The sequence below is a fragment of the Balaenoptera ricei genome, chromosome 19 (assembly GCF_028023285.1).
Source record: "Balaenoptera ricei isolate mBalRic1 chromosome 19, mBalRic1.hap2, whole genome shotgun sequence".
Classification (NCBI taxonomy): domain Eukaryota; kingdom Metazoa; phylum Chordata; class Mammalia; order Artiodactyla; family Balaenopteridae; genus Balaenoptera; species Balaenoptera ricei.
In genome coordinates, this window is record NC_082657.1 from 18,955,824 (window position 1) to 18,979,518 (window position 23,695).

At 39.7% G+C, this 23,695-nt stretch overlaps 1 protein-coding gene across 4 annotated transcripts in view; it reads right to left on the reverse strand.

Annotated features, from left to right (window-relative positions):
* Positions 1-23,695, reverse strand: part of TDRD12 (tudor domain containing 12) — an 81,064-nt gene that overhangs the window by 24,110 nt on the left and 33,259 nt on the right. For all 4 annotated transcript variants that reach the window (XM_059905022.1, XM_059905021.1, XM_059905024.1 and 1 more), the window contains 14 exons: positions 19,391-19,488; positions 17,876-17,952; positions 14,935-15,015; positions 13,457-13,517; positions 13,007-13,114; positions 10,667-10,852; positions 8,902-9,058; positions 8,292-8,419; positions 6,410-6,601; positions 6,036-6,164; positions 5,024-5,141; positions 4,281-4,420; positions 3,929-4,149; positions 994-1,093 (listed from right to left, as the gene is read on the reverse strand). In XM_059905022.1, coding sequence (XP_059761005.1) covers positions 994-1,093; positions 3,929-4,149; positions 4,281-4,420; positions 5,024-5,141; positions 6,036-6,164; positions 6,410-6,601; positions 8,292-8,419; positions 8,902-9,058; positions 10,667-10,852; positions 13,007-13,114; positions 13,457-13,517; positions 14,935-15,015; positions 17,876-17,952; positions 19,391-19,488 — 1,796 coding nt within the window. The remainder of the gene's footprint in view (positions 1-993; positions 1,094-3,928; positions 4,150-4,280; positions 4,421-5,023; positions 5,142-6,035; positions 6,165-6,409; positions 6,602-8,291; positions 8,420-8,901; positions 9,059-10,666; positions 10,853-13,006; positions 13,115-13,456; positions 13,518-14,934; positions 15,016-17,875; positions 17,953-19,390; positions 19,489-23,695) is intronic.

A 23,695-nucleotide genomic window follows, 5' to 3' on the forward strand; every position in this document is an offset into this window, starting at 1 on the left:
TGTATTGGGTTGAATGGTAATCCATGCCTCCAGCCATGCCCCCAAAGAAAACTATCTCTGTGCTAACTCCCACGATCTGTGACTGTGACCTTATTTGGAAAAAAGGTGTTCGCAGATGTAATTAAGTATCTCTGGGTGAGGAGATCACTGTGGATTATGCGGGTGGGCCCTTTATCCACTGACAAGTGTGCTTTGTAAGAGGCACAGAGAGAAGAGGAGAGGGTGATGTGAAGATGAAGGCAGAGACTGGAGGGACGTGGCCACGAGGTGAGGACAGGCCAGGGAACGCCTGGAGTCAACAGCAGCTGGAAGAGGCAGGAAAAGGACTGTCTTCCAGAGTCTTCAGATGGAGCACAGCCGGCTGACACCTTGATTTCAAACTCTGGCTCCCAGGACTGTGAGAGAATAACTCTGTGCTGTTTTAAGGCACCCAGTTCATGGTATCTGTACAACAGCCCCAGGAAATGAGTACAGCACAGCCACACAAGGAGGAGCACAGGCATGAATGAACGTAACAGATTCGCCCTAAGGGAAAGGGAAGGTGAAGGCAGAACACTCAAACTCAAAAAGAAAGGAAGAAATAATGAAAAAAAAAAAGAGTCACAAGAAAGTGACAACTCAACTCAGCAATTCTATCTGCATCTCAGAATATTCCCCAAAGGAATAATCACGGATGATCTGAAAAGGTTCACGTAATCATCACATTATTTTTAATAGTCCCCAAAGGGAAACAACTTTCTAAAAATATATCTAAGAAATCCCTAAATTTAAGTGGTTTATCTATCTTCCAATTTGATCTTGGTTTTCTGAACAAACTGGCACCTTGAAATACGGCACCATATAAGAACCCTTAAAATAAGTGCCTACTGTCAGATTAACGGTGGTAATTAATACTGCCATAATTGCATTCTATTAAATTCTACCTCTTAAAGAATGAAAGTTGTTCATTAAAATGACCATTAATCATTGGACAAGTTCTTTAATAGGACTTACTTTTATGTATCCAGACACTGGTAGAGTTTGGTTGGATAACTTCCTTGGCATGTCTACTTCTGGATTAACATGGTGTCGATCAGGACAGATCCTTTTGTCTCTGAAAAAAAAGGAACAGGATTTTAAAACCAGGAAAAAACAATAACAATTTTCAACATGAATTTTAAAGTATTCACCAGGAAAATTAATCTAGAATCGAAATCAGAGAACTTGTATTCCAAATGCTGTAAAGTTAAGTAACCAAATGCTGTAAAGTTAATTAAATCCTTCAGATGACACTAACAGTGTGTAAATAAGTGGAAAGGGATCCTAAAATTTAACTGGCACTGAGTAAACTTAAAGGACAGAGTTGGGGCTTCCCTGGTGGCGCAGTGGTTGAGAATCTGCCTGTCAATGCAGGCGACACGGGTTCAAGCCCTGGTCTGGGAAGATCCCACATGCCGCGGAGCAACTAGGCCCGTGAGCCACAATTGCTGAGCTTGTGCGTCTGGAGCCTGTGCTCCGCAACAAGAGAGGCCGCGATAATGAGAGGCCCGTGCACCGCGATGAAGAGTGGCCCCCGCTTGCTGCAACTAGAGAAAGCCCTCGCACAGAAACGAAAACCCAACACAGCCATAAATAAATAAATAATTAAATAATTAAATAATTAAAAAAAAAAAAAGGACAGAGTTACTGCATTATTTCTCCAGACAGTCTTAAATGCAGTACGTAAATGAACAAAACATACTTCCAAAATAAAGACTGAATCAGAAACACATCACTATAACCCACAACAGAGGCCAATGAACCTCTAAACCAGGAGCCATTCCGTAACCCAAACTGAGAAATAGTTAAAGCTTCAGTTTTAAAATTCAGTATTTTATTTAAAGGCATAATGGAAATTGCTGCTAATAACCTGGATAATGTACATAATTCAAAGAAGCTAATTTCAATAGTTATATTAAAATTAAATTCAATCCAGTAGATATCTAACAGACATCTACTACTCAGTCCCAGAGATCCACTGATCAAGTATTGGCATCGTGTCTGAATCCCTGACTTAGGGATCTCCTGACTGTTAAGATATATCCATGTTCTCCAAACTGATTCATATAATCAATGCAGCTATCAAAATTCCAGCAATGTTTTTGAAGAAACTGACAACCCTTTCTAAAATAAACATGGAGATGCATTAGACTTAAAATGCCAAAACCACCTTGAAGGAGAGCAAAGTTGGAGGACTTAAATACCATTTCCCAAGACCCACTATAAGCTACAGTACTTAAAAAAGTGTAGTACTGGTCTAAGAATAGACAAATAGACCAATGTAACAGAGAGAGTCCAAAAATGGATCACATATACTATCGTCTGGTTTATGTCAAAGGCACCAACTCAGTGAGAACACAACAGTGTTTTAAATAAAGAATGCTGGAGCAAGAGATTATCCATACAGAAAAAAGTAAACCTTGCCCCATATCAAACACTATACATAAAAATTAATTCAATATAGATTATATGCCTAAATGTGGAAGCTAAATCTATAAAACTTCTAGAAGAAAATATAGAAGAATGTCTTCATGATCTAGAGATAGGCAAATTATTTCTTATATTAAAACGCAATAAAACAGTAACCATAAAACATTTCATCAAAATTAAAAATGTCTGTCCATTGAAAGACTCTTAAAAGAGTGAAAAGGCAAGCCACAGACTGGGAGAAGTTTCTCAATGCATATATGCATATCTCTGACAAAGCAGTTGTATCTAGAATAAACAAATTATTCCTATAAACCAATAAATACCCCATTTTAAAAATGGGCAAAAGACCTGAACAGGCATTTCACAAAAAAGGATGTCAAATGTCCTACAATCATGTGAAAAGCCATTCAACGTCATGAATTCTTAGGGAAATGCAAATAAAAATAACAATGGTTTCCCCCTACACCCCCATGAATACTAAGTGTTGGTGAGGATACAGAGCAACGCAAACTCCCTCACACACACCTGGTGGGATCATAAGATGACCAACCGCTCTGGCAAAGTTAAACACACGTCTACCCCATGACCCAGCAATACCACTCCAGAGTATAATATATACCCAAGAGAAACAGGTGCATATTTCCAGAAAAAGACACGTACAAGAGTGTTCATGGCAGCTTCATACATAATACAACTCACAGGCCCATCAAGAGTAGAATGGATATATACATCATGATATATTCATACAAAAGAATTTTTAAAAAATATTTATTTATTTATTTTGCTGCGTCAGGTCTTAGTCGCAGCACACGGGATCTTCGTTGCGGTACTTAGGATCTTTTGTTGTGGTGCGCGGGCTCTTCGTTGTGGCACGCGGGCTTCTCTCTAGTTGTGGCGTGCGCGTTTTCTCTCTCTAGTTGTGGCGCGGGTTCCAGAGCATGTGGACTCTGTAGCAGTTTGTGGTATGCGGGCTCTCTAGTTGAGGTGCGTGAGCTCAGCACTTGTGGCACACGGGCTTAGTTGCCCTGTGGGATGTGGGATCCTAGTTCTCCGACCAGGGATCGAGCCTGCATCCCCTGCATTGGAAGGCGGACTCTTTACCACTGGACCACCAGGGAAGTCCCCACACAATAGAATTCTGAGCCACAAAATAAATAAATAAATAAAATACCAATACGTGCAACAACATGGATGAATGCCACAGACAGTATTGATAGATTGAGCACACTACAATTCCATTTATATAAAATTCTAAAACAAGCAAAATTAGTCAATGCTGGTAGATAGAATAAGGGTGGTTACTTCCGGAGGAAGAGCAAATTGGGAAGGAGCAGGAGGGGATCTTGCAGGGGCTCCCTCAGAGCTGGGTAGTAGCTCACATGTGTTGCATACGCATATAACAATCATCAAGCTGCAAACTTATCATCTGTGCAGTTTACTGTATGTTACATGTCAGTTATAAAAAAGATGACTGGCTTACTTGCAAAAACCAAAAGCCTTAAGATACGGACAAAGAGGGCTTCTGGCTTTTTTATCTTCTTTGGCTTCCAGAACCCCTGCAGTAAACTCGTACAGCTCTGAAGGAATCTTGGTATCTGCTCGCTCCAAGTAGCGCAGGACACCAACTGCGTGGCAGGCATTTCTCTCCGTCAGCAGCAATACAGATTTGGTTTTTTTATCTCCCTGTTCTGCAGGAGAACCCTTAAAATTGGGGGTGAATAAAGGAAGTGGATCATCCATACCAGTCTAAATGATAAAACTTTCTGGACTCTGAATGTCATTATGTGGAAAATGCCAGTGAAATATTAAATGATAATATAAATCAATCAAACCTGTTCAGCTACACTCTGAAAACGATCAGACATGCAATACAGGCGTCCACCAAAAATTTTTGGCGAGGAAGGAAAGCTGAAGTGAATCACACACGTGGCATCGGTGATGGCCAAGAGTGGTATGCAATCATCTGTTAAGGCTGGAGAAAAGGATTCAGACAATTTCAAATGAAGCTGGAATTTTACTGCACATACTTTGCAGAACAATTCCAGGAACCATACTTCAAAACATTTCTTTACTGCATTTTACTTTTCAGATGCAAAGAAACTTCCTTCCCATTTCTTTTCCCAAAATTTCAAAGCCCAGTAATTAAATTCCAGAGAAAAGTGGTCTCCTTTTTAACTCAAAAAATGCCTCTATTACAACTCTTGGCTGCCCATATGGTTTTCACTTATTTTATACATTTTGACTTTTATATTTCCAATATTAAATTTAACAATCATTTACAATGCGCTTCATCATAGGCATATACATACGACAGTGATCCTTAAGCTGGAATTGCAGGGAGCACGGCTAGACCAAGGGCCGCTGCCTACGAACCTGAGACACTTGGATTCCACCTCAGTATCAAAATCTTAGTCAAGGTTAATTTTCACTTTGAAATTCACATTACTAATACATTCTCAATAAATCTGGGAAATGACGAGAAATTTGGAGAAGAGGTAAATAAATTAACGAATTGAAGACATAATTCCTATTAGCTCAGCCTTCTCTAAATACAAGTAGAAATTAAAATACTTACCTAATACAATGTGAGAACCAGAACTTAACTTCTTCTTCCACTGTTCTGAAACACTTTTTAAATTAAAAATCATTTCTTTATGCATTTTCAAGCAAAATATGGAACTGCTTTCTACTACCTAAAGATGAAACCAAAGGGGCCAGTTCACAGTCAGGAACATAAGCTTGAAGATAATTTTTCATCAATAATTATCGATACAAATCATTTAAAATTATCTGTGAGGGTCTTACCTCACTGATCCACTAATTCTAAGAATGAAATGGTTGTAAATTTAAAGAAATATATTTTCAAAATTCTATGGTTTATATCTAAAAACTTGCTCCAGTGAAGCACACATTATTTTGCTAGAACTATTTTCCTTCCCTTTAAAATAACATGTACATACATATATGTGCATGTATACATACTTGTGTGTATGTATATTTACCTACACAGATTATCTGTAGAGATATGTATACGTATACATGAAATTTATGGTACTATTGTCAAGAGGGTACTGTTGTTTTTCACTATACCTGCTAGTTCATTTTTGCTAAAGGTGGATGCACTACTGATTCTTTTGTATTTGGCCTCATTTCTACACATTAGCATTAATTTATATACAATTAGATTAAATAAATCTTTAGCCAATTTATTTGGCTTTTCTGGCTAAATGATGATATATTTTAGCATTATCGTCTCTATTTTCTTAAATAGAGGGTTCAGAAGATGTTGGCACTTCTTCATGAACCAGATCCTTTTCATGCCCTGCCAGGTTCCCCTTGTGGACCATTGGCTTCCGTGGGAAGGCTCCTCCCACACGCCTGGCTCCTCCTCTCAGGGTCAGGCCTCCTGCTGTCCTTTGTTACTGCCACCAGTGCTCTGTGGCAGAGCCCATTCTGACTGATACTGAACTTGTAAAATTTTACTTCCCTGTCAAATACGTAACTACCCCAAGTAATTCTCTGGTGACTCAAGATTCAACCACAGTTTAAACAAGCAGTAAGAACGTTTCATGTGTGGAAGGGCTCACCTTACACACTATTTCTGTTTCAGCTACAGAACCGGTGAAGATCAAGGTCTTTTGTGCCTGACTTGGAACGAAATCAAGCGTTTGGAGTAAAGTAGAGGTCTTTTCACATTCCAGGCAAAGATGTACTACCTGTTAATGAAATGCAGAAACAGTGGGATTTTTAAAAAATGTTCAAGGTGCTCCAGTTTTACTTTTTATGGCAAAGTCATAATTTTAATAGAAAAGAAGATATAGAAAAACAATATAAATTTAAATACACAATTACAGATTTGTATGTGAAATTAATGCTATAATCTTTTAATATTAGGCCATGAATAAAGGTTACTTGCTTGTGCTCACCAACCCCCCTACCACACACACCCAGGACTCTTTACCTGCTGGACGCTGCCATAGAGGGCAGCCTCCTCCATGGCTGTGATCACAATGTAGGGGTCGTTCATGAACTCTTTGATTAACTGCTCTATATGTCTGTTCCAATGAACTCCAACTGCAACAATCTGATGTGGGGCAGATTCTCTTTCTTCAACTTCAATATTTTTTTTAAAGTTATCTAATATAGGAAATATCTAAAAAATCAGCATAATTAATTTCATTTTTATTTCAAAAGAAACTAATAATTAGAACATAAAAGGTAAGGAATGTATATTTTCCGTTCTCAGAGTGGGAAAGGTCTTTAAACATGAAAGCAAAAGAAAAAACTAAAAAGGAAAAATGTTTATGTACAGACAAAATTAAAACAAACATCTAGGTAAATACGGGCAACACCGGTAACAAAGGATGAACAGCCTTATATAAAAACTTCTACAAACTAGTTAGAAAAAGATGATCCCAGTGAAAGAAAACAAGCGAAGGAAATGAACAAGCAGCTCCTAGACGAATGGGTACAAATGGCCAGTATGAATTAATGCTCAATTTAACAAAGTAATCAAGGAAATACAGATTAAGCAAATCAGATGCCACGTGTAACAATCAGCCTAGAAAAGAAAGCTGGACGAGGGCCTCCTACTGCCAGGGGTGCAGGCAGTGTGGCACGGAGGCACACTGCCAGAGGGAGTGCAAACCCATCTACACTTTCAGAGTGCCACTGAACAAGGCAGTGTTCCAGATACTAGCTTTGCAAATAAGAACTGAGACAGTCAGTAAGTAACAAAGCCTGGGCTTGACCTTGGGGCCACTGCTGCTCCCAAAGGAATGCTCCTGATCTTCATGTTACACTGCTTCCAACAAGTGCCTTAGAAGAATTCATAGCCTTTGGGGTTTCCCTGGTGGTGCAGTGGTTGAGAATCTGCCTGCCAATGCAGGGCACACGGGTTCGAGCCCTGGTCTGGGAAGATCCCACATGCCGCGGAGCAACTGGGCCCGTGAGCCACAACTACTGAGCCTGCGCGTCTGGAGCCTGTGCTCTGTAACAAGAGAGGCCACGATAGTGAGAGGCCCGTGCACCGCGATGAACAGTGGCCCCCGCTTGCCACAACTAGAGAAAGCCCTCGCACAGAAACGAAGACCCAACACAGCCAAAAAAAAAAAAAAAAAAAACAACAACAACAAAAAAGAATTCATAGCCTTTGATCCATTAATCCCCTTCCTAGGAATTTATCCTAAGAAAACATGTGCAAAAAGATGTTTCTTCAGCTACACACATACACACAAATGATGCTAAGTGTCCAAATATTAGACAATCAGAAAATAAATTATGTTATGTCCACAGGGTTCAATACCACACGGCCAGTAACAATCATGCTAGAGAACAGTTAGTAGCAATAATCACAATGCTGTGCACTGAAATGCAAGTTACAAACTAATACATAAAATAAGGTCCTGATATTATTAACTATATGTATCAATAGACACAGGAATTACAAAAAGGAAAGAAATACTCTAAAATCGTAACAGTGGTTACCTCTGAGCATAAGATTATGGATGTTGGGGTTTTTCAAGTGTTCTTCTCTATTTCTCAAATTTTCTAAAATAAAATTATTGCTTACATAACCAGAAAAATATTGATTATTTTAGAAAATTTCCCTGGGAAAGAAATTTTGCTCTTCAAAGAGAACTTCAACATTGGGTAGAAAATTCAGATAAACGTTCTCTCCTCTTAATTACAGCAGTTAAAGGGAAAAATGTTTTAGATTAACCAGCTTCTTCCCAACTAGACACGTTTCCTGACTCCTAAAAGACTTTAATTTTACATATATATATATAAAATATATATATATTTCTGCGTAGTAATGACATCTAAATAAATGCCATACTTACTTGTTCATTAGCTTCAGAGAATAATACTTCCACCTCATCCAAAATCAGGTGACAGAGTCTAAGAAATAACAAGCTTTGATATTTGAGAAGTCTCAGGAGGCTATGTGGTGTCGTAACAATTACATTGCCTACATTTTAAAAGAAAACACAGTTAACGCCTTAGATTTTCCCCAGGTTTTTCTAACATTTCCTTTGCTAAGATTCCACATACTTTCTAGAAATGCCTTTCAATGAAATAAACCCTGTGTTTCTTGCTCAGGTGGGTGTGAGAAGAGGCCTGCCCAGGCTGCCCCTGTGCTGTCTGACTAAATACCTGCGTTCCCACCAGGTTCTGAGCTCCTGAAAGGCAGGGGGTGGTTTTAGTCAACAGCTAATAAACAGTAAGTGTTTAATAAATAGTTGATAAATGAATGAAAAGGCTTAGTTTTCTCAGTAAAACAGATGTTAAGCCAAGAGTAAACCTTCACCACCTACGCTGATCGGTAATTGACAAGTGAGGTCTGGCTGATCATCACACAAGCCCGGGGTCAGTGTTGGCTCCCAGGTCTGCCTGAGCAGGCTTCCACTGCGTTCTCTAGGGAAAACCAAACAGCTTGGAAAGGATGCTTACACCCCCTTGGAAGCTTCATATTTTTGGCTTCGTCTTTGTGGAGTCCGATTGTTAATACCACGGGATGAACAGGCCTGGAGGACACGCTATAGTCTCCCAATAATTCAAAAATTAATTGGGCCTTTTTCCACCCAGGGCACACGATGACTGCCAGAGGCTGCAAAGACAAATAAATTCACACAATTTTGGACAAAGGTTAAGAATCAAAGACAGTGTATGTAAAGCATGCAGAACATCTCCCTGTACAGAGTAAGCACTACAAGTTTTTGCTATCATCACTGTCAGGCAGGTCAGAAAAGTCAAAATATCATTTCATTAGAATGGATTCAGACACACTGACTCAGATTCTGCTAGGGCTTAAACTATGCACAAGTATTAAATCATTTAGTCCTTAAAGTCCCCTTACAGGGTGAGACCTATTACTACCTCATTTCACAGATGAGGAGCCTAAGGGACAGAAAGGTGAAGTTTGCTGCCCAAGGCTGCACAGCTAATATTCAGTAGAAGCAGGATTTAAAGCCAGGCAATCTGGCTCCAGACCTCCTGCTCCCAAGCACAAGGATGAACTGCCTCCTGAAAGGGGCCTTGAAAAAGGTTAACATCGCTTCCTTAGGAGATTAAGTTCCCTATTGCACCATCTGACTCCTGCCCTCCACTATCCCACAGATATCTCTCGATATCTGCCTGCCAAACACCTTCCTGGACACATGCCCTCAATTAACTGAAGACAAGAATGAGTCTCCTCTTTCTTTTATGCAGATGCAGGCAAGCGCCAGCTTCCAGGGCTCACGCCTAAATGCAGACTGACCCTGGAGATGCAGAAAAAGCAGAATGGACACAAGGGGCAGACCTGGACCTTCCTTTCTGGCCTGGCCAGGGGTCTATCTCAACACAAGCTGCATCTCGTCAATGGGCTCAGCTGCTACCTGACTGAGTGATATAAATGTATCCATTTAATATTATTAAGTCAATACATCATAACATAGCCAACACAGATTTCCAAAGAGAACTCATTAAACTACACGGCATAATCAGAAAAATAAACTAGTATCTTTTCTAAGATGAAATTCTAATTGTCTTTTGTACTGCTATTTTTCACCTTACAATGAGTGATGGAACCATCTGTAGTGTATCTTGGGAGAAGATCTGAGATGGGTCTCATACACATCAGTTCACCTAACAGCCAAAACCCCTCACCATCATTTGACCCTCACATCCAATTTCTTTCCTTTCCATCATCCTTCTCAGCTATTATCTGATTCTTATGAGTGGGAAAAATAAAGTGGGATTATAAAACAGTGTGGGGTTCTGTGAAAATAATTTAAAGAATAAGGACAAGATGACAGAAATTCTAAATTCAAATCCCACTTCTTGTCACACTTGTCAGCAGGTAAGAACTTTTACCAGTAATTTTTCATGAGCTTAATTTTCTCACCTATAAAATAGTGAAAACAATACACAGCCTGACCATCTCAAGGGTTTGCCATGATAATTAGGCAAATCGAATCAGTGAGATAATCCTATAAACTGTACAGTCATCACTAAAAGCCAGGACTCTCCCAACTCAGCCGATGGCTCACAACTAGGGGTTCTCGGTAAGAATCAGTGTGAGAGAATCAGTGACTGTGTTGAGAAAAGAGTTTCTCATAGGACGGTCTCTGTTCTGCCAGTTTTAATGTAACTTAAACTTGACCAAAGGTTAGTGTCAAATTTAAAATAAATATTTAATCCACTTTGTTGTTAAACAAAAATGTCTTCAACTTACTCCATTTCTACTCGGTAATGACTTGTAGCAGCCCGTTGTTTGCAAAATCGTAAGCAGTGGTGGAAGGTACAACAAAGGGTCATTTCCACAATGAGAAATGACCACCACGTCACAGCCACGTGCTATGGGAGGCCAAGAGTAAGATTCAGTGTGGCTGGGGCCCGGAAACTTATTTCTCTGAAGAGCCTACAAAACAGCAACAACAACCAAAACAACAATAAAGCCCAGAAAACTAATAAACTCCTTCTCATTGCTCACTTTACCCCAATAACGAGTATACATTGCTTAATCTGGTAGTTTCCAAGACCTAACTTAGTAAGTCCCCCCTGAATCTTTTCCAGCGGCAAACTCCTGCTCAAAGACTCTTGCTTTTCTGGGCTCCAAACTGAAAGGATCCAATCAGCAGTCTGTTGAAGCACCAGGCGCTTAATGCTCACCAGAGCCAAGACGTGGCTTCTCCTCCTCCTGACCAACTGCTGGTGCATCAGCTCCACTTATAAAGTTTTTTAAAAACTTGCCTTTGTTTGTTTATTTTTCTATGTAATTCGCTGTCATCGAAACCTCCCAAATGTTCCACAGAGGAGAGTTCTCCAGCCACCCTGATGAGATCTGCCAACAGGCTGAACTGATCAGCACCGTCCTCTCTCTGAAGGTCTCATCCCCTGGCCCTGAACCCCAGCTGCACTCGGGACTGGGATCCCCCTGCAACATCACCCTTTTTGCTGCAACTTTCTCGGTTGAATTTCTTGGTTTGGTGGAGAACAAATTTTGGTAGCTTCTCGACAAAGGGTACAGGGGAAGGAAATTTGAGATTTTGCACGTGCGAAAATGTCTCCATTCTATCCTTACACTTCAGTAATGCTCTGAGTACAGACCTCTAGGCTGTAAATAACTTTTCACGAGAATTGTGGAGTCACTGCTCCTCTGGTGAACCGTGGAGAAGTCTGAAGTCATCCTGATTCCTGACCCCGCTGTGGGATGGGTTTCTTCTCTCTGGAAGCTTTCACGGTCTCTGAATCCCTCCAGCTCAGATGCTTCACAGCAGCGTGTCTACACTCTTGCTCCTCGGTTGTGCTGGGTCTGCGGTCGGCAAACTCTCATAATTTAGGAAGTCATATCCACTAAGTAAGGAAAGTGTCCATGTGTTATTCTCAGAATTTTCGGTCCTCTGCCGTCATTCTTTCTAGAAATTCCACTCAGATAGGAGACCTCAAATTGACCCTCAAATTCTCTTTTCCCCCCATTTCCCTCTCTTTGTCTTTGTGTTCTACTTTCTGATTGTTAACTTCTATTTTACCTCTCATATCTACTGTTTTTTATTTCTATGGCATTTTTAATTTCTAAGAGCCCTTTTTATCTCTGACTGTTCCTTTTTCTTTTCTTAATAGCACCCTATTATTGTTAAATCCAAGCAATATCTTCCCTTATCTCTAAGGATATCTATTTTCTAATGTTTTCTTCCACTCCTAACATTGTTTGTTTCTTTCAGAGTTTTTTTTTTTTTTTCCCCTAGGTTAAGGCTTTCTTCCAATGTCCAAGGATCCCTGATGTCTGCTCACATCGAGGACACTGAAAGCTGACTATATCCGCAGGCAGGCAGAGCTCGTCACTATGTGAGCGTCACACCACTGCAGGGGGACAGGCAGCAAGCATGCATTTTTACTGTGAGGATTCAGAAACAGCATCACCGCAAGGTCATTCTCTAGGGCCGTTCAGTTTCTCCAAACAGAGCCTCCAATCTCCTTCCTGAGAAACTGGCTGAAGATGTTCAGGAAATGAGGCAGGGAGTTCACTGTCCTCCCCATGTCACTCCTCCCTCAGGTGGTCAGCCATCCTCGGCTGCTTCTTTTCTGTCTTCCAAAAGCCTGTAAACATTTCTTGTCCAATAAAGGCTCCGCGCTCATTCTATTCATCCTTGTAGTTTTGGGTTTTTTTTTTTTTTTACTTTTTTTCAATATCAAGAGGGAAGTAGATAAAGATTTATGATCTAAACTGATGATCTAAGTGAAACCACAGGTCTATAAAGCAATTCTGAAAAGAATACTAAGAAGTACATTCTAATTGCCCTGACTACTTGTGCTCTTTCTAAGCCCCTTTTCAGAGGTGCATTTGAAAACTTATTTCAGAAAAGCACTTAGGTTTCTCCACAAAAGAATTATTCACTTATAAGAAGTTAACCTGGACTTTAAGAATAAACGAGAAATTAATAATAAAATCTTAAAAGAAAATTTCAAAAGCAAAGAAATTATATAAATGCAAACTTAAAACTGTTTTATTAAAAATCTTTCTACGTCAGAGCAGGTCAGTACTCCTTCACAAGTCTGGTCTGAGCCCCGTCACCTTTTTCAGGTCTGCCGAGAGTGGCGCCGTGTTGATGGACAAGCAGGGCTCCACCCTGGTCCGCAGAACGACCAAGGGCAGCCGGGAGCCCGACCTCAGCTTCTGCAACTAAGAACACAGATGTTAGATGGCTCTGCCCTGCGGTGTTAGCACAGAATACCAAGAACTTTATGGAAATAAAGAAGATATAAGAGTTTGGTTTCGGTGAAAAACCCTAAGTTTATATGCTTATAAAAACCCATCAAAATTACCAAAATAAAAGGAAGATTATCCACTACCCAAAAGAGCCATGTCTCTAAAGCAATAATTCATTAGATAATTTCTAAAAGGATGTCTTCAGGCAAAGTCCTCCATGCAAGGAGTTTCTCTTCATATCTCAAATCTAGAGGGAGGAAGGGGAAGGATTTAAAAAGTAAACAGTTTTCTTTCTCTTGCGGGTGTTTGCCATACCTGCTGCAGATCAGAGACTCCATCGGCTCTCAAAGGATCAGGATTTAGAAACTGCAATAATCTGTAAAATAATTAAAAGGATAATTTGAAGAAAAAAGGAGTGTTTATATTTCTTCAGTTGAGCTATTATTCTAATTCTTCCTTGATAGAGGTAAAATGAACTCTGTCTCCCAAGGCATGGCTATGACATTACTGCTTGTTCTGTTTTGCCTTGTCTATTGCTACATAAGGGGCCATGGGGGTCTTGCCAGTCTCATGCTTGCCCCCTCTCCCTCCCGCACCGGGCCCTGCTCTGTGGACACAGCACTGCCAATCCCAGGACCACTTGCTCTGGACATGGAGAAAGACTGCATGATCACTAGGTCATCTCATGTTTCTTCTACGAAACCCACTGCCTCCTTCCTTTTTTGCTGTTCGATCTTTAATCACTTCAAGGTTCCCTGGAACCCACCATAGACTGATAGAACAACTGATGTCATTTCACCAGTGGGTTCTAAGTCAAGGGCATGTAGCTAAAAGAAATGAGCTGCATGGATAACGCAAGGTCTTTGGTTCCAAGGAAAATAACCTGTTGTAGCACCACGACTTTCAGGTGTTAGGTGGAGGGATGCCTGGGTAAGAGGATGTCAACTCTGGCACATTAACAGCCACCCCCAGATCCACGGGCTCCATGGCAGCCTTCAGAGCCCTCGGCCCTGGACACGGTGAGGACCTCCTGCTGGGCAAGGGGACATCACAGGGCCACAGAGTGGCCTCTGGGAAGCCGGGACACCATAATGGCTGTCGGGTCAACACCCTCTCCCCAGTCATCTCAGGCCAGTTAGTGGACACAGTACAACCTACCCGCTTCTGAACTGTCTTAAACACTTTGTCACTCTGGTGGTTTCAGAGCAGCCACAGTTACTTGGAATGTAAGAGTGTTTTTAAGCTAGTAGTGTAAGAAATCATAAAAATCGGTATGAAAATATTTTGTGGATTAAACAGGTATAAAATGAAGTGATCACTCTATTGTTAACACCTTGTAAGTGAATACTTTGTGAATCTGGCAGGACAAAAAAAAAAAAAAAAAAAAAAAAATCCTGAAGTTCTACACTGCAAATAATTAAACAGTTTCTCCAGCAGGTGGCAGATCTATTTAACATCAGAAAACTGGGAAGCAAGCAAGCACCAACCCATATAAAATCAACAGCCCCAAAAGATCGACTATATATTATTTGTTTCATATAACTGTTCACTTGACAAGAGAATCAGGAACAGGAGGTAGAGAATGACTATTTACAGTGGAACAAAGCTTTAAACAGAAAGATCTACTCTAGTAAATGGAAAAGAAAAAACTAACTTGTGTGTATATATATTTATTTACTTTATGGGAATGCAGGTTTGAAATTAATAATAAAATCATATTTAAACTCTTCCTGCTTATACTTTTTTTTACAATTATTTCAATTAAAACTTTAGGCCAAGAAAAAAATCCGTACTTCACACAGCCGTTCTTCTCATTGTATTCTTTCTTCTCAGCCAATCTAAGTGGTTTCTCATTTGACTTCTGACATAAAGCACTAGAAATCAAAAATATTTATTAAAATTTCTGAACCCATTTATCCCAAACCTCAAAATACCGTTATTTTCTGGGAGAAAATTTAAGAAGTTCCACTGGAATAAGCTGATCAAGTTAAGTAAATTCTGTGAGAACTGCAACTGAGTCCTCTGAGTATGAAAACCATTTTGACAGTCCTGGGGCTGCCAAGAGGGAGCAAGCCCACTACATCCTCTCTTCCTTACTGATTACAACTAGAAACTTGGGATGAAGTACGCAACTACAGCGGAGAGAAGTCAAAATGTGAAAAGCCACCAGAGCTATGGAGAGTTTCCTGGCTTTCTCTTGGTGTTGGGCTGAGGGCAGCCTGAGTTGCAGAATGGCGCTGAAGATGCAGACATCAAGAACCCTGAGAGAAACTCTCTACCGTCATCCCTTAGTATCTACAGGGGACTGGTTCCAGGAGCCCTGAGGATACCGAAATCCACGGATGCTCACAGAAGATGGTGTAGTACAGTCGGCCCTCCGTACCCAAGGGACCTGTGTCAGTGCGGATGCAGGAGCTGTGAATAAGGAGGGCCGGCTGTATTTCAAGCCAGAGAACAGAGAAGGGCCTTAAACCAGAAGATGTAAGGAATCCCGACTTTCTCTCCTCTTTTCCTCTCCTGGCCCTGCCCCAAGGGCAGCTCTGATCACGGAGCTGCATGCTGCAGTGGTAATGGCAGTGCGGTCACTTAAAACCCTGAGAGAAAACTTCTCCCTCCCTCTAAGGAACCAGGAAATAGGGACCCAGTAGTCTAAAGCCTGTACAAGGAAAATCCCCCTCTTTTTCCCTCTCTTATTTCTATTGCTGTTTTATTACACAAGCAGCCCCAGTCACACAGAACTGCATGGTAGCTTCTCCACAAGAAACCATCTATATGGTCAGAGGAACAGGGAGAGAGAGCATCTAGAATATGGCGAATGTGAGGAAAATCCTGGAAAAAAAAAAGAGATAGAGAGCTGGGTGGAGGGGGGAATCCCTTATTTCTGTTTATGGCCCCAAAAGAAGTCCCACGCTCACCCCAAGTTGAGCATATTCAGAACAAACCCAAAACAGTGTACCAAAGACTTGGAAACAGTGCCGCAATCACCACCCACGGCAAGTGAGACAGAGTTTGAGGTCTGAACCTTAAGGAAGTGATGACCTCCTGCTAAAACAAACAACAAAAACAACAAAGTCAACATTCTCCAGAGGATTCTAAACCAGAGTCTCATACCATAATATCCAAAATATCCGGAATGCAATCCAAAATTACCTGACATACAAAGAATCAGGAAAATCAGATAGACTGTAGAGAGAAAAGATAATCAACAGGTGCCAACCCCAGCGCAGCTCAGAAGTGTGAGTTATCAAGCAGCTATGATAACCATGCACCATTAGAAAAGGAAAGGTGAGCACTGTTGAAAGGAATGATAAGAACCTTCCTTTCTTCTCAGCAAAAAAATACAGATTAGAAAAAAAATTAAATAAAAATTTTATTTAATTATGAAATATAATACATCAAATAAAAAATTCACTGGATGGGCTTATTAGCAAAGTGGAGATGACAGAAGAGTCAATTAAACACAGATCAGCAGAATTATTAATATGACAAACAGCAAGAAGAAAAGGTTGAAAAAATGAACAGACCCTCAGGGACATTTGTCTCATAAGAGTCTCAAAAGGAGAGCAGAAAGAGATGAGTGCAGAAAAAATATTTGTAGAATAATAGCTGAATACTTACCAAATTTGATGAAAAGACAGAAACCTACAAATGAAGAACCCTAATGAACCCCAAGCATAAGAAACGTGAGCAAAACTACACCAAGACATGTGATACAATAATTAAATTGTTCAAACCAGCAATAAAGAGAAACTCTTAAAAGCAGAGGAAAAAGACATGTTGCAAACAGAGGAACAAAGAAAAAAGAGGATGGTAGATTTTGCACTGGGAACAATATGAGCAAGCAGATGGTGGAGCAACACCTTTAAAACAAAGGGAAAAAGAAATTTAAACCTTGAATTCTAGCCTAGCAAAGATTTTGTTTTTTTAATGAAGCTAAAATATTTTTTCAAACATACAAAAGCTGAAAGAATTCATCACCAGCAGACCCATAATACAAGAAATAGTAAAGGAAGTCCTTCAGGTAGAAGGAAAATGGTACCAGATGGAAATCTGCATCTACACAGAAAGTGAAAAGCATGGATGGTAACTACATAGGTAAATACAATAAGATAATTTTTATTATTACTTATTTAAATCCCTCTAAAAGAAAAATCACTGTTTAAATACAAACAATAATAGATTCCAGCATTTATAACACATGTATACATAAAATGTATGACAACACTAGCATAAAGTCCAGAAGGGGAGAAATGGAAGCTTCCCATTTTAAGATCTTACACTATATGTGAAATGTATAACATGACAATACATCCTTTCTGTGATCTCATTAGTATCACTGACATGGATCTTGATGAGGACAGGGTTACAAAGTCTTTGATGCTCATCTTCAAAAATATAACAGACCATTCTTTGCTTTCCACCAACTTGAACTGTCATCTGGCCCTCATTTACCCATCCTTTACATCAAGACAATGTCACTGGACCTGCCTTACAGACACAACTTTGTCTGATAAGGTAACAAGGAGACGAGAATCACTACCACTTTTTGGTCAACTGTGCTGCTAGCCAGTTGTCAAACATTTTAATTTTAAATTAATATATGTTTAATCGATATTTCCAAGGTCACTCTTTTTTTGAAATTGAATATTCTTCTATCATCAATCTTATAGAATGCTGTATAAAACAATATTATACTTAAGTCTTTAGTCAATTACACTGGTTTTCAAATCATACCTTGCTGCTGGTATATCTGGATCGGCATATATGGTTATGCCTCTTTTCATTGGCCAATACACTGAAGATTCAGCACACTGTAAAAAATTTTTTTTCAGAAAGAATAATTATGCTAACATGATATACATTCTTGAGGAACCAAAATTCCATGGGAGATATTCTCATAGACAACCATCCCAGATAACATTCAGGCAACACAGATATGAAGAGACCAAGAACTGGAGAGCTGGGTGATTATGCCACTGCTATAACCACTAGATTGAAATGTCTAAATAGCAGGCAGCTGCCTTTTCATATAATCAGTATTTAAAATGTCCTGGAATTATTTTCACCTGTCTTTTCAAAAGACCTGGAGGGACAGGTTAGACTTGACCTTAACTATCAGAGTGTCCCATAATTCCAGATTTTTACACCCTTGTTAAAATGAGAATAAACACCCAATTTTGTAGAGTGGTCAGTAAGCCAAGAACAAGGATTTGAGTTTAAAAGTGTCTCCCACTTGGAAATTTTATTTGTAAGCCATGATTACTAAATCTTTATAAATTTAAGTAATTTATAAAAGTCTCTTCCGGACTCACATATTCCTTTTGGGAAACCCTCACATCATTTTATTCAAGGGAAAGCAAATTCAGGTAAATTTCTTATATTGCCCTTTGTTTTAGGGTCAAAGGGCATGCCTTTTATTTTTGTTTGTTTTTAAATACATGTTTTTAGTAGATAATACATGCATCTGGTATGAAATACATAAAATACAAAATCAAATACAGTGAAAATTAAGCCTTCAAGAAAATTAAACCACCCAGGTTTTCTATGCCTACCTAGAGCTATCTCCTGATTTTCAACATGGACTTGCAGAAATACTCAATGCATTTCAAGAGTATATAGTATATGTAACATGTTTTTTAACATGAAGAATAAAGCATGCTTTTTCTTTTCACTTAGTAATATCTCTGGGAGATAACAGTAAACATTGCAGCTCATTAATTATTTCCAGTTCTCCTTCTGGCTAATCAGCAGGAACGTACTTCTATGACCCTTTGCAGTTACATGATCATATGACTTGCTTTAACCAATGATACATAATCAGAAGTGATCACAAGTGACATGTGTCACTTCTGGGTAGAAGGACTTTATAGCAGGTTCATAATTCTCTTTTCCCCTCATCCCCCGCCACTACGATTATGATGTCCTAGGTGATGAACCCAGGTCCTTGAGTAAGGATTATGTGGAGCAGAACATCCCCCTGCTTCAAGAACGCATATTGTATGACTGCAAAATAAAGTTTTGTTGTGTTAAGCTACTGAAGTTAAAAAAAAAAAAAAAGAACAAGGACTTGACAAGGGAGGAGCTGGAGTTACCCTGTTCTTTTGAAACAGAGCAAACATGTAAACTTATATTTTTTCATGAATGAAACTATCACAGCCCTATTTTTGGTTCCTAGTAGATTTTAAAGGAGAATATTCTAAAATGAACATTATATGAACTTTGTATTTAATGAACATTTAAAAATACCACCTTATTTACATCTTTTAAGGAGATGCACTGTTGTTTCTTTTCTGATTTTTTTGGGGGTGAATCTCTCAGTGAATCCATATTACATTTTATAGCTGTATCTGCAAAATACAAATAGTAATAAAAATTATCTTAGAAAGTGTTATTAATAAATAGAAAATAGGACAAAAAGGATTATACTAGGGCTTCCCTGGTGGCGCAGCGGTTAAGAATCTGCCTGCCAATGCAGGGGAGACGGGTTCAAGCCCTGGTCCGGGAAGATCCCACATGCCGCGGAGCAACTAAGCCCATGTGCCCCAACTACTGAGTCTGCGCTCCAGAGCCCACAAGCCACAACTCCTGAAGCCTGGGTGCACAGAGCCCGTGCTCTGCAACAAGAGAAGCCACCGCAATGAGAAGACCGCTCACCACAACCAAGAGTAGCCCCCACTCACCACAACTAGAAAAAGTCCGCGCAGAACAACAGACACAACACAGCACCCCCCCAAAAAAAACCTTTAAGAAAAAAAAGGATTATACTAAAAAAATGTACTATTGTAAAACCTTAATATATAAAATTGTTATGGAATAGGATTTTTTAAAATTTAATTTAATTTATTTATTTTTAGCTGCGTTGGGTCTTCATTGCTGTGCGCGTGCTTTCTCTAGTTGCGGTGAGCGGGGGCTACTCTTTGTTGTGGTGTGAGGGCTTCTCATTGGAGTGGCTTCTCTTGTTGCGGAGCACGGGCTCTAGGCGCGGGGGCTTCAGGAGTTGTGGCTCGCGGGCTCCAGAGCACAGGATCAGCAGCTGTGGCGCACGGGCCTAGTTGCTCCGCGACATGTGGGATCTTCCCGGACCAGGGCTCGAACCTGTGTCCCCTGCACTGGCAGGCAGACTCTTAACTACTGCGCCACCAGGGAAGCCCTGGAATAGGATTTTGTGTTATACTTTACTTGAGGGGATTAAATTTAAAAATCTTGTTTCAACCCTTATTATTAAAAACTGTTTTAAAAATTTCTTTAATGGCTAAAAATTAACCATAATTTATTTTCCCAACTTGGCAGAATCTATTTTGCAAAGAAGGTCACAACGTGACTCCCAACGCATGCTGTTCTTACAATGTGACTTTCACACTTCTGCCACAGAGAGATGAGCTCACACTCCTTTCCCGATTGCCTGGGTGGGCTTGTAGACATGGAAGGGGTGTTATGGGACTTCCAAAGCTAGACCACAAAAACATCATATACTTATGACTTGCTCTCTTTGATGCTCACTTCTGAAACCCAGCCGTCAGGCTGTGAGGAAGCCCAAGCAACCACATGGAAAGGCCACTATACGTATTTCAGATGACAGCCCCAGCTGAGACAAAGCAGACTGCAGATCAAAGAATATTATCTGAGATAAAAGTGTCATTTAATAATGACACAGATCAATTCATCAAGAGGACATAAAAGTTCTAAACTTTCATGTACCTAAGTAACAGCTTCGAAATACATGAAACAGAAACTGATAGAACTGAAAGGAGACAAAAATAAAACAATTGCAAAGTTGGAGATATCAACACCCCTCCTTCAGTAGTTGATAGACCGGTTGACAAAAAAAATCAATAAAGACGGAGAAGACCTGAACAACACTATCAACCAACATGACGTAACTGACCTTTATGTAACGTTCTCCCCAACAACAGCAGCACATATATTCTTCTCAAGTACACACACAGCCTTTTCCAAGTGAGACCATATTCTGGGTCATAATACACGTTTAATAAATTTTAAAAGATTCAAGTCATACAGATATATAATACCCAACTGAGAATCTGGAACAACTTAAGGAGTCAATAAAGATAGATAATATAAGCAGGAAAAAGAAAAGCGATTAGAATCTCCAAGAAAAAATAAATGCTGTAATCTTATATTTACCAATCTTACATTTCAAAACTCAATTTAACTTCCAGGGGGCTTCCCTGGTGGCGCAGTGGTTGAGGATCTACCTGCCAATGTAGGGGACACAGGTTCGAGCCCTGGTCTGGGAGGATCCCACACACCGCGGAGCAACTAGGCCCGTGAGCCACAACTACTGAGCCTGCGCGTCTGGAGCCTGTGCCCCGCAACAAGAGAGGCCGCAGTAGTGAGAGGCCCGCGCACCGCAATGAAGAGTGGCCCCCGCTTGCCGCAACTAGAGAAAGCCCTCACACAGAAACGGAGACCCAACACAGCCAAAAATAAATAAATAATAAATAAATTTTAAAAAAAAATCAAAAACTCAATTTAACTTCCAGTTTTGATTCCAGCATGTAAGGAGTTTGGAATTCACCACTCCATCATAACAATAAGTAAAAAGCTAATCCAACTGAAAAATAACAACTCTTATTAGATCTGACCTAAAAAATGAGGTTGCAGGGCAAACCTCTTCCCCCACAACTGGAGAGACAGACGGGCGAAACAGAGAGTCACAACTGATGTCAGCAGAAATCTCCACAGGAACCAGCACTGGAGCAGGAAAATCTGAACTGTAATTGACCATTTCCTGGAGGCTCAGGGTGGGAAAGTAAGTTAACAATTCCAGGAGGCCCCCAACACTTTTGTGAATCTTACCTACTGGAACTCTACCAGGTTCTCATAGTGAAGATCATATAACAATCCCCTTGGGGCTGCCAGCAGGGGAGGGGAAAATTAACCAATTTGAAATATGCCACAGCATTCTGTTCTCAACAAGGCTGGGCCTCAGGAGAAACTAACCAGAGCCTAAACTACTGGGGCTTTACCAGAGACTAATAGCCTTGGGGGAGGGGAAATACCCCACTCTACCTATCTACCTCCTCCAGCCATCCTGTCCCCCCTAAAGCAGGAGAGGTGGAGGACTGAAAAGCACATGTGAAGGTCACAGCCCAGGGGCACAGGCTCGCAAAGATGGAGATCTAATCGTAGCATTATAGACTGCTTACCCTTCCTCTACATCATGTATTACAACCATTTCTCTAAAGTCCTACTTTTCACCCAGTATATCATGTCTGGTTTTAAACAAAAAAATAAATTACAAGGCATATCGAAAAGCAAAGAAGGTGACAGTTTGAAGAGATAGGGCAAATCAGAACCAGAGTCAGATACAGCAGGGATGTTGAAATTATTACACCAGAAATTTAGTACAACTATGATTAATATGCTAAGGGCTCTAATAGAAAAAGTAAACAATATGCAAGAATAGATGGGTAATATAAACAGAGACATGGAAATTCTGAGAAAGAATCAAGGAGAAATGCTAGAGATCAAAAACACTAATAGAAATGAAGAATGCCTTTGATGGGCTTATTAGTAGACTGGACTCATTTGTGGAAAGAATCTTTGAGCTTGAGGATATGCACATTAGAGAAGGAATAAGTGAAGGCAAATTAAAATTTTTTCTTTTTGAAAATAGATGTAATAGATAACAGTTTGTTCAAAATAATAGCGACAATGTATTTAATTACTTATGCATATACATATAAAAATATATAAATATACATAAATTACACACACATCTATGTACACTTATGAATGCATGAAATGAATAATAACAATGATACAATGGACAGGAGGGAGGAATTAGGAATACTTTGTTATTATAAGGTACTAGCAACTACCCGTAAAGAGGTATAGTGTTATTTGAAAGTGGACTTGGATTGGTTGTAAATGTATATTGCAAAATCTAAGGCAACCATTCAGAAAAGTGAAAAAAGAAGTACAACTGATATGCTAAAAAAGAAAACAGTATCACACAAAATGCTAAATTAAAGCTACAAATGACAAAAAGTGGAAGACAAGAACAAAAACAAAGGGAATGAATAGAAAATGGTAACAAGTTTGGCAAATATTAATCCAACTAAATCAATAATCACCTTAAACGGTATTGGTCTAAATACACCAAATAAAAGACAGAGATTGATATAAATCCTAGCAATGTTTTCTTAGGTCAGTCTCCCAAGGCAAAGGAAACAAAAGCAAAAATAAACAAATGGGACCTAATTAAACTTACAAGCTTCTGCACAGCAAAGGAAACCATCAACAAAACAAAAGACAACCTACAGACTGGAGAAAATACTTGCAAACAACATGACTGATAAGGGCTTAATTTCAAAAATATACAAACAACTCATACAATTCAACATCAAAAAACAAACATACCAATTAAAAAATGGGCAGAAGACCTAAAGAGACTTTTCTCCAAAGAAGACATACAGATGGCCAACAGACACGTGAAAAGATGCTCAACATCGCTAATCATCAGAGAAATGCATATCAAAAGCACAATGAGGGACTTCCCTAGTGGTGTAGTGGTTAAGAATCCGCCTG